The sequence below is a fragment of the Sebastes umbrosus genome, chromosome 6, assembly GCF_015220745.1.
Source record: "Sebastes umbrosus isolate fSebUmb1 chromosome 6, fSebUmb1.pri, whole genome shotgun sequence".
In the NCBI taxonomy this organism is placed as follows: Eukaryota; Metazoa; Chordata; class Actinopteri; order Perciformes; family Sebastidae; genus Sebastes; species Sebastes umbrosus.
The window spans coordinates 32,411,166-32,426,025 of NC_051274.1; the positions used below are offsets into that span (position 1 = coordinate 32,411,166).

At 39.2% G+C, this 14,860-nt stretch overlaps 2 protein-coding genes across 9 annotated transcripts in view; one reads left to right on the forward strand and one right to left on the reverse strand.

Moving 5' to 3' along the window:
* The window catches only part of cntn3a.1 (contactin 3a, tandem duplicate 1), a 118,263-nt gene extending 115,810 nt beyond the window's left edge, over positions 1 to 2,453 (forward strand). For both annotated transcript variants that reach the window (XM_037772880.1, XM_037772879.1), the window contains exon 23: positions 1,029 to 2,453. In XM_037772880.1, coding sequence (XP_037628808.1) covers positions 1,029 to 1,120 — 92 coding nt within the window. In that variant the 3' untranslated portion in view covers positions 1,121 to 2,453. The remainder of the gene's footprint in view (positions 1 to 1,028) is intronic.
* A 3,621-nt stretch (positions 2,454 to 6,074) lies between these two features.
* The window catches only part of si:dkey-178k16.1 (band 4.1-like protein 1), a 59,622-nt gene continuing 50,836 nt past the window's right edge, over positions 6,075 to 14,860 (reverse strand). For 6 of the 7 annotated variants that reach the window (XM_037772752.1, XM_037772751.1, XM_037772755.1 and 3 more), the window contains 6 exons: positions 11,702 to 11,920; positions 11,561 to 11,620; positions 11,131 to 11,220; positions 9,739 to 9,819; positions 8,860 to 8,976; positions 6,075 to 8,741 (listed from right to left, as the gene is read on the reverse strand). In XM_037772752.1, the coding sequence (XP_037628680.1) occupies positions 8,736 to 8,741; positions 8,860 to 8,976; positions 9,739 to 9,819; positions 11,131 to 11,220; positions 11,561 to 11,620; positions 11,702 to 11,920 (573 nt within the window). In that variant the 3' untranslated portion in view covers positions 6,075 to 8,735. The remainder of the gene's footprint in view (positions 8,742 to 8,859; positions 8,977 to 9,738; positions 9,820 to 11,130; positions 11,221 to 11,560; positions 11,621 to 11,701; positions 11,921 to 14,860) is intronic. The other variant, XM_037772756.1, reaches the window with a different exon arrangement.

Consider the following 14,860-nt stretch of genomic DNA (forward strand, 5'->3'; position numbering starts at 1 on the left):
TAATATTTATTCTGATAATGGTGAGTAAGTAAGTGAGTGGAAAATAAAGGGAAATTTGTAAAAACAATAATAATCATGATCATAAAAAATTAAATTATATTAAATAAAATATATACTAATTAATGAATAGGTTGATGGAAGCTGATTGTGAGACAATATGTCATCATAATAGTTCCCTTTATTCCGCTAAATAAAAAAAAAACATAGTTCCCCAGAAGAATAAAAAAAACAGCATACAAGTTTTTATCTTATATTTATTGACTCACTTAGATCATACACTACTCTGTTCTCCAAGATCCAGAATCATTTCATCATACAGTATCAATGAATAAGCCAGAGGACATGCCATAACATATTCATAAATCCAAAAACAAGATTTTTCTGTGAGGGGAAAGAAAAATAAATAAATACTAAATAAATAAAAGGAAGAAAAAATAAATAAATAGAATTAAATAAAGCAAGGAGAAACAGACAAACAAACACAAATTCAGTGTACAAAATATCAGTAATAATAATAATAATAATAATTATAATAATAATGTTAAGGAAGTAAGTGAGTGGAAAATAAAATATATTTAAATTTGTTAAAATAAAAATCATGATCATAAAAAAAGGAAATGCATGGTATTATAATAAAATAAATACTAACAAATGAATAAAGGTGGATGAAAGCTGATTGTAAGTAGATAGAGTATGTCATCATGATAATATGTAGGGCTGCACTGTACCTTTCAATGAAAATGAGAATAATTATGTAACAATTATCATTCCCTCTAATATCGCAATTACAGTATCAGTCAATATAATTAAATTAATCGATATTTTCCCTAATAGTATGTCATCATAATAGTTCCTTTTATTCCGCTTAATAATAAAAACATACTTCCCCAGAAGAATAAAAAAACAGCATACAGGAAAATGGTGTATTATTTTACTGTAATAAATAACGTGACGTGTTTCCAGAGCAACATTTCTAGACACACCAGAGGAGCGAAGATGTTGGATTTTGATCTGTTTGTGTATTTCAGGCTCCATAGCGACGGGAGCAGCCCCGGACTCTTCTGCGTTTCCCCTGGTCAACCTCGCGGCGTTAATCCTCACAGCCAGGACGGCACTATGACAAACATCTGCATCAACCCGGCACTCCGGCTGCTTGTTACAGTAAGAGGAGAAAACAGCAGGTCAGAGACAACCAGAGGCTGACAGCTGCATATCCACCTGCTCCCTTCCCCTCTTCCCTACCGCGTCTTTCTTCCTCTTCTTTCTACAAAGATCTCTTTTGTGAGGAAGAATCTTTTTTCCTCCACCTTTCTAAAAGAAGGAGTTATTGAAAAAGGAACTGGCTCTTTCAGAAGTTGCTTTTTATGGAAGAAGGAAGGACACCGTGACTCGACTGCAGTCTCTTTGAAGATGTTTCTTTCTCTGCTCCCTTCCAACCTGTGGATCTTCTCATGTGGTTTTAACCTCGGAGGCCCAGTAGGTGTGTGATGCACACATTATGACGTGTATATTTTTTCTCTGTGGGACTGTGCAGGTTCTGTTAAACGGATATTGTGTGTTCCTCTGGACTTTTCTTGGATGCTGGGATTTTACCGAGGTTGGAGGAGAGACGTTACACAGCTCATATTTATGTGAGTGAAGTCGTATTTAAGTCGAGAAATGGGTGAAGCCAAGACTTCCTGCACTGTCTAAGAAGGAAAACCAACTGTTACTAATCCCTGCCACAAACAGGGAGCTAAGCCTCATCGCTTTATGACAAACCACAATTTGGGACCTTTGTAACTTTGCCTGGATTTTATTCATGCTTTTTACGTTACGCCACATTACATCGAGACCTCAGAGTTGCCATGAAAACTGACTGTAACCAAAGGTATATTGAGCCGACGTGGTTCAGTTCCACCTGTTGTGTCGTCGTGAGAATACGCAGCGTGTCCCATCGCATCCACTGTAAAACAGCAGACTTGTGTTGATTAATTGATGTCTTACCTTCCTCCCCTCCTCCTCCGTGAGAAGTGTGTAACAACGGCATAGTTGTGTACACCGTATGTATGAAATCCTCAGGTCCCAAATGAGCCTTAAGTTTTCTGATTAGTTTCCATGTTGTTGTTATTATCAAGAGGTTTATTTATTTTTCCTCCTCCGTTTATCCGCGTTGTATCTTGGCTCACTCATGCTATAATTTATGAATAACTGACCGCTACATTGAGATTTGTTACTTTTTTGGGTGTTTTTGGGCTCAGAAACAAACATGCCTTTCTCCTGCGTCTCTCATGATGAGCATTGTAATACAGTACAAGTGGCAGTGATTGCTGACTTTTCTAACGTAGCTTCTTACAAAGTAGGGACGGTACTTTTACCGTCAGCTGCTGTTTCGGCATGAGATCGGTCAGTGTACGTTGCTTTAGGATGTTTGAATGGATCAACCTGCTTTTAATAAACATAATGCCATTTTACCCTCATTTCTTTCTTTGGTGTCAGAAGAGGCAGAAAGGTCGAGCTTCATCAGGCCGTGCTATGTGAAGTAAAGCTCTTATTATCTTCCTCAGCAGATGGAGTTTGCTCTGAAAAAAAAAAATCTGGACTTTGAGGTAAGATTTTTTTTCAAAGGTCAAGAATAAACTGTCACAGTTAATTAATTTATTAATTTGACATAAAGGTCACACTTCAAAGGGACTGTATGTAAGTTTTTACAACAATAAACATTTTTTTATATATTTTTTATTGCCAGGTTGTAACTTAACCTAAAAAGTGAGACCTTCCGTGACTTTCTGGGTTTCCTTTATCAGCCTGTAGACTGCTTTTAATGTGAAGAATCCGGGCCATTTTTTCCAGGAAAATCCAACGGATGTGACAACATGCACGCTTGCAAGCAGCTTTATTTTCAGCTCCACTTACAGGGCTAACAGTGTGCAACCACAGCAAATATTCAGTTAGAAAATGGAGTCCACTAACGCCAACAATGCTCGCTCTCGTCTACGTAGTGCAAACACAAGCGAGAGCAACAGGATGCTGCCTGTCGTTGACTTAACGGCCACATATGTCACTATTAACAAGCAATTTCTGATTCTTATATAGAGTCCCTTTAAAAGAACAGTGAGTAACATTTACGCCAGGGATCTATTGGCAGAAATAGAATATAATATTAATAATTATGTTTTCTTTAGTGTATTTTCTTTCACCTTTATTTATTCAGGAGAGGTTCACTGAGAGTTAGACATTTACACCCAGAAGCTACCCGTTACAACCACAGTCTGATCTGGTCCTCTTCACGGAGCCGGCCGCCATGTTTCTACAGTAGCCCAGAACGGACAAACCACTGTTTTAACTTTTCCTGCTTGGGCCGAAGTCGATAACTCTCTCTTGCTTCACCACTCACTTCCCAAGTACACACACACACACCAAATGACCAACGTTACTCTTACAACAACTGGCTCTACAGAGCGCCATTCGCGTTTTCATGTCGGCCACCGTAGCTCTCCTACATGCTTGGCACACGGGAGAGGCTTCAGTTGGTTGCAATCTGCAACCTCACCGCTAGATACCAGCAGATCCTACACACTGTTCCTTTAAAAAGGTGGTTACAGTTGAAGATGAAACTTTCGGTTTGTATTACTGCAAATAAATCTCAACGACTACTTCTACGAATCTGACTCACAGACGTAAAACAAAGTTTGTCAAACATCTGGAATAACTTCAGTTACATCCCTTAGTGGTCAATAATGTAAAAGCATTCACAGTTTGGGGTGGAAAAAAATTTAACTAATAGAAACTGTAGTTCTGACTTGAACCAAACCTTTCCTGTAGCTGTGTTTCGGACCTGCTAAAACCTTTTAGCCCATTTCTCTTCACAAGAACGATTCAATTCTTAAAGTTTGGGGTTTCTTGGATGTCATGCTTCAGTATTCCATTCAATTAAAGATCAGGACTTCTCTTGGCAATTTCAGAATGTAAATTTAAATCTCTTTAAGCCCTTTTGTTGTAAATGTATTTCTGTGCTCGGGGTTATGGTCACACTGTGTCTCAACACCTTCGAAATCATGCGAGTGAGTGAGAGACAGAGCAGCGTTTCTTCTCTGTTCTCCCTCTATGGATGCTCCTGATCAATGTCTGAAAGCAGATGCTCATAAGTGCAGTCGATAGCTGCACGTCTATACCTGTAAACTGTGAATGTGTTGCTTCCTTGAGCTTTGTTTGGTGCTGTTGCACTGATCTTCACACCCACATGCCCTCACACGGAGGACAGCATCAATGCCTCTGAAAAAGACTGGGCTGTGTTTAACTTCAAAAGCATCTGTTGTGGAGAGCAGAAACCCAGCAGAGGGCAGGGTATAGTATCACCATGGTAACTACATTATTGAACTCCCCTTTCATTGAAATAATGTATGATGTTTGTGGTATTTTTAATACAGATGGCGTAAACATGTACCAAACTTTTTCTCTCAGCTGTGAGACGCCAAACTTCTGCTTATAAACACGGGTGTAATTTAATGGGGGGGACACAGAGGACATGTCCCCCCACATTTTTCAGAAGGCAGTTTGGGACCCCTCCACTTTTTCACGCCCGCTCAAGCTCCCAGTCCCTTCCAACCCCCCCTCCCATGATTCTCAGTCATAAAACTGGGGTCAGTACAGGCAGCAACACCTGCATTCTTTCTAACGGCCAGCAGGAGGCGACTCCTCTGATTGTATAGAAGTCTATGAGAAAATGAGTCTACTTCTCACTTGATTTATTACCTCAGTAAACACTGTAAACATGAGTTTATGGTCTCAATCGCTAGTTTCTAGTCTTCTTCAATACAGCATGATGTTCATTCAGTAAATTATGGTCCCATTTAGAGTCAAATAGGCCATGAAGCAGGGGATCATTTAGGGCGGGGCTACCACGGTTATTGACAGTTCGCTACCACGGCGTTGTCCGGTCTGGGAGTTGTCGGCGTTAACATGAAAAAATGCTTTTTACTCCTCACTTAACATATTTTGCTTACTATACTTTGCTTACCACCTTCATTGTTTTTCTACAGAGTTTCTTAATCAATGTGACGGCCTGAACTGTGCCAACATATCATCATACACCGATCAGCCATAACATTAGGACAGCACGGGCAACCTGACGCAACAAACTACTCCTAACTGTGTGTTCTGACACCTTTCTATCGGAACCAGCATTCACCAGTTTTCCTTCCTTGGACCACTTTTGGTCGGTCCTGACCACTGCAGACCGGGAACATCCCACAAGAGCTGCAGTTCTTTAGATGCTCTGACCCAGTCGTCTAGCCAGCACAATATAACCCTTGTCAAAGTCGCTCACATCCTTACGCTGGCCCATTTTTCTGCTTCCAACTCAAAATGTTCACGTGCTGTCTAATATATCCCCCCCACTGCCAGGTGCCATGGTAACGAGATAATCCATGTTATTCACTTCACCTGTCAGTGGTCTTAATGTTATGGCTGATCGGTGTATGTTACCTTAAGTAAAAGTAACTTTCTTCTAAAATGTAGTGTAATTTCCACCTCTGATAACTTTGTATTTAAAAGCCTCTCGGCTCTAGTTTTATAATAAATACACATATTTGATTATCATATTGGTTTGAGGAATAGGGCAGATATCAGCCCTGTTAGTGCAAATTTGAACTAAATCCAACCAACCCAACACTATCTTCAGAGTGGTTTTTCGCCTATGGGTTTAGTCAATATATTGATTATATTCATTACTTTTTGCTGTATAAAATATTTATCATTCTCAAAATGATGAAAAAACATGGTTGTTTTGTTCTACCTCGGGTATCTGAGAAACTAAAGCTCTTTTGAGGATTTGTATTAATAACTGTGTCCCCTGCTTACAAACAACCTAAATTCAGCAATAGATGAGCAACAATTGCATTAATACACTTGGCTTTTCAAGTGTATTAATAGATTAATTTTCCTTAACAAACCCTACTGCGTTATTTTTTCATAATTGGAAAATACAGCATCAGCTGCACTTTCTTCATCGTTTATGGGCCTCGAGGACTCCAGCTGTAATAAAGACAAACAGATAATGGAAGAGATCAAACAGAGGGATTCCCTCTCTCATCTTGTTCTCTTTTTCTTTCTTCTTTATTCATTTTCAAAGGAATGCAAGTACAATGTAGAGCAAAGACATGGCACCAAGCAACGGAGAGCAGAGGAGGAGGAGGAGGAGGAGGAGGAAGAGGAGGATGGCTCTGTACAGAAAGAGGAGAGGTTTCAGGGTCAGCCAGAGGTCGTCCAATCAGACTTCGGCAGCAGGTGTCTCAGCCGCGGCCAAATGTCTCTGATTCATCACAGTCTGGTTGTTAGTTGTCACACATCCAACGGGAGCCGGCCTCTTCTGGACAGAGGAAGGTAAGTTTGACCTCACAGGTTTGATCCAAGGACGATTTGGATAATTCTAGTGAAGAACGGTGAGAAGGATTTTTTCAGCTGCTCTACGTCGTTGCAAAAGCCTCTTCTTTTTGGTAACTGGTGCCCCCTAGTGTACATCGAGCCCAAGGTCCATTAACTACTTTACATCTTCACAATCCACCAAACGGCACCAAATATATAGTACAAGGTATGCACGGCTGCATTTTTTTTTTTTCCACCTTCCAGTTTGACACCCACATCCATGATTAATCACCACTTTAAAGGATCTGGAACCAAAATATGAAATACAACAATTACACCACACATGTGAACGCTGACGGTAAAGTTTAGTGTCTGAAAGCCAAAGTTGAACCCCCATAAACCTGACATGACAGTTTTAACATTGTGTTTTTTGTCAATTGAATTTGTATATAAAATGTGACTTTTGCAAGGAGATGGAATTTTTTTTGCAGGTGATGTTAAAGACACCGTAATTAAAGGGAAACCTTGCCATGTCAAGTTTATGCATTTTGACTTTCTGGCACCGTGTGTAATTAAAAGTAGCTCGTTCATACAAATAGTTTCATATAAAATCAGAGTTTGTACAATTTAGACTGCTACCTTAATTGGCACACTACATGCCTTTGGCATCCCTCTAACATTCATGTACCAAATCACACAAAAACTAAAAGTTCAAAGATTCTGCTCCTACCGTATAGTTAATTTATTTATTTATAACACTGTAGTTTGCGTGAAAGAGTATCGGGAGGGCTCTGATGCATAACACCGTTTCTGCAGAGCACGTCGAAAGATGATGTGTTGCACGATAAATAGCCGTGAAAAAAATATCAGTCACCACAACTTCCTGTTTCTTTACGGAGAGATTAAAAGTAAAGCGATGTGTCAAATAAAGATATATAACAGCAGCAGTGGCTTGAATTAGATGAAACTGTTAAAGGGTTGTGACTGAAGGAAGATACTGTGTAGCCACCGTGCTGTCGTTGGATAAACAACGTGTTGTGTGCTCTGATGAATACTCTTCATTTCCTGTCAGGAAGCTTAATTTCCTTCAGAGCTCAGATTTGGCTTCAGATTGCGAATAAGTCGGCCTTTATATCTTATATCATCACGCTCCATCCTTCTTATATCCACATTACTCAATTATAATCCAGCAATGCAAGAAATTATCATGCAAACATTATCTCAAATACTATTTTTTTTTTACTGATGCAGCGGCCCCGCTCTGTGACGTGGACAAGGGTGTGTGAGCCTACTCTATGTACCGTAACTGTGTTATATCCAGCTGAAAAGCATATCTAAAGGCTGGGTGAGGAGAGAAACTGGGCTCATTCTGAAACATCAGCATGCTCAGAAACTACATCGCCATCATTTGAATAAATACAACGGGTACTATTTGTGTGTACTAACAGCTCCTAATGTTCACACACGCATACGCAGAAATTCTCCAATCAATCATGATGCAGCACCTCACCCCGTCAGGGTCAAATACATCTTTAAGGTGAGACAGAGAGAGGGGAAGTACAGTGATCAGACTTAGCCCAGACTTTGAATAAAAACACCACCTAGAGGATGATCCATCCTGCTCAGTGCGTGTGCACAGCTGCGTGACGGGAGGAGGGACAAAGCTCATCTGTTCATTAGACTGGATACGCAAGAGAGAAAACTAAAAGTAGGATTTGCTCTGCTCTCACTAAACCCTGCTTCTAAAACAGTACTGGAGCTACATGTAATGGATTATTTTAATTATTAAGTGTAAGCACACACACACACACAGTAGGTTTTACAGCAGTTTTTTTTTTTTTTTTTCCAGCAGGAATCTGATATTTCTTGTTATTCAGTACAGCAGCACAGACATGTAAAAAGCACTCCTAGGTGCACGATTATTTCCTATTTTCCAAAATGATACTTTCTGCGTGGGAGGGGCACCAGCACGGCACATGGCCTCGGATTATTCCACAGTGTGAACGAGTGCACTTTGACCTTTGAGGAAGAATATAGAGTCCCTGAGAGGTTTTGCAGGGAATTTAGTTGGATTTGGATCAAATCTCTTTAATTTGTTCCTGGAGTTCTGGTGGCATATTGTCGACCAATAAAGGACCAAGAGTGATGTTTATGTTGTTGTTGTTGTTTTTCAGCCAAATCACTCTGCTGAACATGAATGATCTCAATAGTGAAAATAAAAACGTAAGGATTTCAAAGGTTGATTCAGCTTTGTCTGTTTGTGAAGGTGTTACAAGAAGCTCCTGTTTGAGCGCCACTGGCAGTAGTCTATCAGCAGGGATGGTGGGTGGCAATTTCAGGTCGGGCACTGACACTTTCGGTCCAAAGGGGGGTGCTCTCGTCTCAGCGAATCAGGACTGCAGGTGATGAAAAAGAAGAGATAGTCACCCTTTAATCCCTTCATCTCAAAAGGAGGGCTGTGAGGCCAAATCCTGGCCAGATATTATCGTTTGGGAGTCAAGATGGCAGCCGTACCTCTGATGCGCCGTGTCGATCCTCAGTGGACGATTCTGTTTCCCTGACAACGACTGCCTTGGTCACCTGCATGTCTGGATGCTGCTGCTTGGCTTCCTGTATTGCAATAGCCAGAGCCTGCGAGGGAAAAGAGTGATAAATATTATACTATAAAATCAATCTCAGGAACAAATGTGTAATTTTTTTGTAAAGATTTTTTGTGGATTTCTGTGTTTTATGGCTCAAGACTGTTTCCCAGTTATATTTCTTATTCATTAATAGAAGAGAATTGAAATTCAACACAATTTCAGTAGAAAGACAAAAGATTTTTCCACACTAGGAAAGAGGTGATTTCAGAGGTTTTTTATGTTTGCAAATAGAGCTACATTTTTCAAGCAAAAATAGTGAAAAAATGCCAAACATGGTCTAGTTTCAGCCTCTCAAATGTGAGGATTTCTATTGTCAGATATATTGTAATATTATTGCAATATGAATATCTTTCTTTTTTGTTTCTTTTTTTTTACATTTTATAGTGTAAATAAATTTAAAAAGATAATCGCCATATTATTGATATTAACAGTTGATTTTGTTTGCATATCTTATTTATTCACTTGTTTGTATTGTATATTTATATAATAAATATAACGTATTTGTTCAATGTCTGAAATATATGTGTGCAAGAATTTAGGACTTTTTGGCATTTTTTAATTTAAAGGATTTAAAGGAAGGTTTCCATAAATACAGGTTATAAATAGTTCCAAAACCAACATATTTAATAATCAGATTACACAATTAGAAATGTACTGCAAAGATCCAACATCTACAAATGTCCCAAAAACTACAACCCCCAAAACTAACAGTCAGTACCCACCATGCATATGGTTCTTTTAACCAGCTCACCTGTTCCTGGTCGACATCATCGTCTCCTGTGATGATGATCCTCTTCTCGATCCTGGTCTCTGAATATCCTCCTTTCACCGTCTGCAATAACACACAAACGGCTTTATCTTTTCATAGAGCCACACATTCAACTGGATTCATGTCGCAAAACCCACTTTATCATAATCATACATTAAATTGTGCACTTTGTAAGTTCTACTTAAAGGGGAACACCACCTAAATTAAGAATTCAGCTGCATCCAAAATGTGAGATTCGGAGTCCACAGACTACATCCTTTCCACGCGTCCCCATTCATTGTCTATATAAGCAGCCGTGCAATGCATTCTGGTTGCGTGGCGGCGCAATTCGAGAGACGGACCGCCACGTCGCCTGCTCCTCATTTGCATAAAGTTGGAGTCTATAGGCTACTTTATGGAAATCAGGGGCATGCGGTGCTACTCGCCGCCTCTGGAAACTCCCTAGAAACTTCTAAACTAAACGTTGCCGATCTAAAATAAAGACAGATTCATCAACTGCATGGATTATTTCTCGTCTCAAATGTTTTAAGAAACACATTTCGGGGAACTATTTTCATAATATAAGAGAAGAAAGTTTCCAAACGAGCCGCCATGTTGGTTCCGGTTTGAAAGCTATAGGAGCAGCATCCCACGAGGGAAAGCGTTCGTCCAATCAGGTGCCTTGTGTCTAGTGGCAGCCCATCAAGCATCCAACTCTGTGAAGTTTACCATGAGAGCAGCTTACACATGACGCTCGAGCGCCCATATGCGAGCGGCGAGCCAATGCCGACTTGCCTTTGATCTGGGGCTTTTGTCGGGGAGAGCTCCAAAAACTGTCAGTGAGCAGAAACTCAGGGCTTAAGTCGTGTAGCGTGAACTAGGCCTAACCTGCGTCTGTTTCTGCTTTGCAGCTGGTTGATTGGAGTGATCTTGAACACCTGGGCCCGGTGTTAAAACTCTACTGAAGCCTCAGCTGCAGCTCTGACACTTCTCTGTCTGCGTCTCCCCTCCAGGCGCCTGCTTCTGCTTCTGGTTTGGTTTTGGTTATGTTACCTTCGTTCATTACTTTTACTTCGATGCACTTTTACAACACACATCCTCCGCTCATGCACCACACCCAGTTTGCTTTAATATGTAAACTCTTTTAGACCGAATGCAACATATCTCCCATTTTCTAATGGTCTTCAGAGCCGGGTCATAGCAGAACATCTTCCCAATTCACTGTCTATGGAGCAGTTCAACTTCATACTTGATGATATCACAAATTAGATTTTTAGCGCTCTAGTTTTTGGATTTGTTAGAGAGTTGTTCATGTTTGGTAATATTTTTTTCGACCATGGGAATAACATGTACAAATTTAGAAAATGGGCATAGTTCCCCTTTAAGCTTCCCTACCTTGCTGACGTGAGTGGTTGCCGAGGTAACATTTTCAGTGACGAGGATGGGCGACCCTGACCCCTCTCTTCCAAGACTGCTCATATGCACCTGAGAAAGCAGAACAGCTGGCGGCATTAGCAAATACTGTCAACACACGCACACATATTCTATTTTAAGAATCTTGTTTTATTTCCACATCTATGAACATGTGTCTCTATTGTTGTATGTGTCTCTGTGAAACACTTTGGTGCAAAACCTGTTTGCTTTTTAAATGAAATAAACTTGACAGATTATAAGTCATTTTGTTTTGATATTTTAGGACATCCAGTCAGACACATATTCATATATTCACGTCTTTGTGCAGTAAGTAGGTTTTAACCCGAGAGAGCAGGAAGGAGAGTGCTGCAGGTCAAACTAAAATTGGAGCGGTCCCTCTGTTTGTACTCACCGGGGAAACACTCGGTCTCGTAGAGTAAGAAACTTCACTCAGGCCGGTGATGCCGTGATCCTGAAACACATAAATTAATTGTGTGACTTGTTGGTAGAAATACTTCAGCTCTAATATTCTTTTTCCATCTGTGAAACTAACCTGATCTGTGAACTCCACGATGGTGGTGGTGACCTCTGACCCGTTGGGCTGAGTCTCCGTCCTGACGTCCGTCTTCCTAACCGTCGGCGTGGGCATGATGTCACTGGCCTCCCTGCTCAGCGGTGTGACGGCAGAGACACGACCGGTTTCTCTGTGCGACTCTCTGTCCATGGACGAAGACACCGGCACTGACCTCTTTGGTTTTTTGGGTACGACAGGCTTAAAGTGAGGAAAAAGAAACACGTTTTTACACATAATGACTGATGAGCATGAAGGTCTGTTGCCGTTTACCTAAATTCAGGGGAAAATCTTCAAAAGTTTAACTGATGTGAAAGTCTTTGCCTGCAAAAATTAAGATATTTATTGAAGCTTCTGATGCACAAAGTTAAACAGCAGAAGAGAGAAAGCCAAACATAAGTAATGTAACATTGACGAAGTGTTTTGAGTTCAGTGCTGAAGAGATATATTTTATATTAGAATTAAAATAAAAGAAGAAAGAAAAACAGGGAGGGGAAAAGATGAAGGGTCTTTCTTCATTACCCTTCAGTGCTGCTTGATGAAGAGCATTCAGCTCAGAACACGCGTCATTACAGACATTTAATGTGTCTTTTGTTTGCTGTTTTCTTGATTTCAGCGCATCAGAATTTTCAATTTCAAAATGTATTAGAGGATAAACCCCTTGAGATGCACCATGTTTTCAAGGGGGCACAAAACATAGAAGTTAACAAACATTTAAGCACATAAATAATAATTACAGAAACATAGTAACATCAACAAGGACATACACAAAGGCTCTCCCTCCAGCCCATCCCAAACCACACCAACATAACATAAAAATAATGATGAAAATAATAATAAAATAACATCATGTCAAAATAGTGAGTTCATAAACTGAAAACAAAGGAAAATACAATCAACAACAAGTAGATTTAATATAAGTTAGCAAAGAAGTAATTGATCTGAGTAAACTGGGTAAATTATTCCAGTCTGATGTCTCCCAACTTCTTTAAGAATTCTAGGAACGATAAAAAAAAAGGTTGTTGAACATGTCTAAGTGAATATGATTATCTGAATGAGTGAAGTGGTAGCCAGTTAATTGTATCATACATAAAACAATGATGTGTGCGATAAGGACACCTCAGAACAAATCTACAAATATTATTGTAAACTACATTTAAATCATCAATATATAAGTACATTTTACGCAGGGGTGGAGGTAACAATTTACTCTCGTTACAATAATAAAGTAATTTTTTTGTGTTTTTGTACTGAAAATTTTACTAATTTTACTTTTAAATTACAGTTTTTCTCAATTGTTTACACACAAATACTGGTACTTGACACACAATGACCACAACATGTAACTCATGCACCAACCCCCTGAACCAATTCTGCTAAACTACAAGCACAATTCCTGCTTTACACTCAAATTGCAGTTCTAAAACACACTTTTTTCAAAACACTACACACAATTCTCTGCATTTGGCACAATTTTCATGAAGAAAATCTCGTTTTCAAAAGGAACACACTGTCATTCAAAATTCTAAAGTCAATTGCCCTACTATGCACACTGACTCATCACATGGGCAAACACCTGTCACACAGTGTAACAATTAGCAATCAGTTGATGCTTTTCATGGCTGGATTCGACATGCTAAGCGATATTTCCCCCGCTGCTTGGCCAGGGCAAACATTGCTTGTGATGTGGATGAGGTGCTGTGGTCAGACCGAAACAGAAGAGAGGATGCAGCATAGTTTTTTTTTTCATTTTTTTTACTGTAACTGTATACAGTAAATTCTTCTGTTGTTTTGTATGTAGACCACTGTATGTGCAACTTTGTGTTGGTTGGGATGTACACTGTGTACATTGTTTTTGTGGGGAAAATAAAATATATTTGTTACCGTGTATTTGTGTGTTCTGAGTATAAAAACAATATTCTAAAATATTTTACAACACACTTATGTATGTACTGTCTGTAGTAAGTGTAACACTGAACAAAAAAAAGGCCTAAGTCATTATGATGAATGGAGAAGAAGTGTTTTCCATTCATCATAGTGTTTTACATTGAGCACATCAGTGTTCAACTGGTTCTTATAAATGTCTATTCATATGATGGTTTGTGTGTGTCATTTGAAAACAAAATACCATTTTGAGAAGAAATAACATTGTTTTGAATGTAAAGTTTCATTTTGCAGGAGAATTGCGGGGTTTTGCCCATTGTGTGTGTGTTTTTTGATTTGTGTGTAGAGTTCTGAGAGTATGAGGCATGCTTTCAGAAAATGTGTGTAAACAATCGAGAAAAACTGTAAATTACTTTAACTAAATATTACTATTTATTACAAGTAAAGTATTTCACTACATTTCAAGTCGCACCCGTTACAGAGTAAAGTCAGATGAAAGAGTCCTGATAAACTGAGAGAGGATGAAACAGCAGCTGCTGCAGGAGAGTCAGCGGCCGCTAGAGGGCAGAGCGGCGTGATGACGACAGAGGAGACGCGATGACGACATGATACGTCATCAACGTTCACGGTCAGAGTTCACGGCCGGAGAGCTAGCTCTGCTAACACCATCACACTAATAACTAACATCATCACATTAAGGGCTTTTCATCAGACCGGTGAGTACAACGTCAATAATCACTTCGTTGCCTAGCAACATAGTTAAATGTGCGCGCTACGTGGTGCGCAGTAACTGAGCAGTCTCTCCTCATAGATATAAAACAGCTTTATATGTGTTTATATCTGTTTTATAGATATAAAACAGGTTTATATGTGTTTATATCTGTTTTATAGATATAAAACAGCTTTATATGTGTTTATATCTGTTTTATAGATATAAAACAGGTTTATATGTGATTATATCTGTTTTATAGATATAAAACAGCTTAATATGTGATTATATCTGTTTTATAGATATAAAACAGCTTTATATGTGTTTATATCTGTTTTATAGATATAAAACAGGTTTATATGTGTTTATATCTGTTTTTATATCTATAGTCTCTTCTTTGCTGTAATGTTTGTGGTTTTAACTTCAGCTGCTGTGGAGTTTATATTGTTTACATGTCCACTTTGTTCTGCTTTGGTTGATTCTAAAAGAAGTTTCAGGCTCCATGATGGTGTCCATAGCTCGGTTTATTTTTAATGTCTATAATTTTA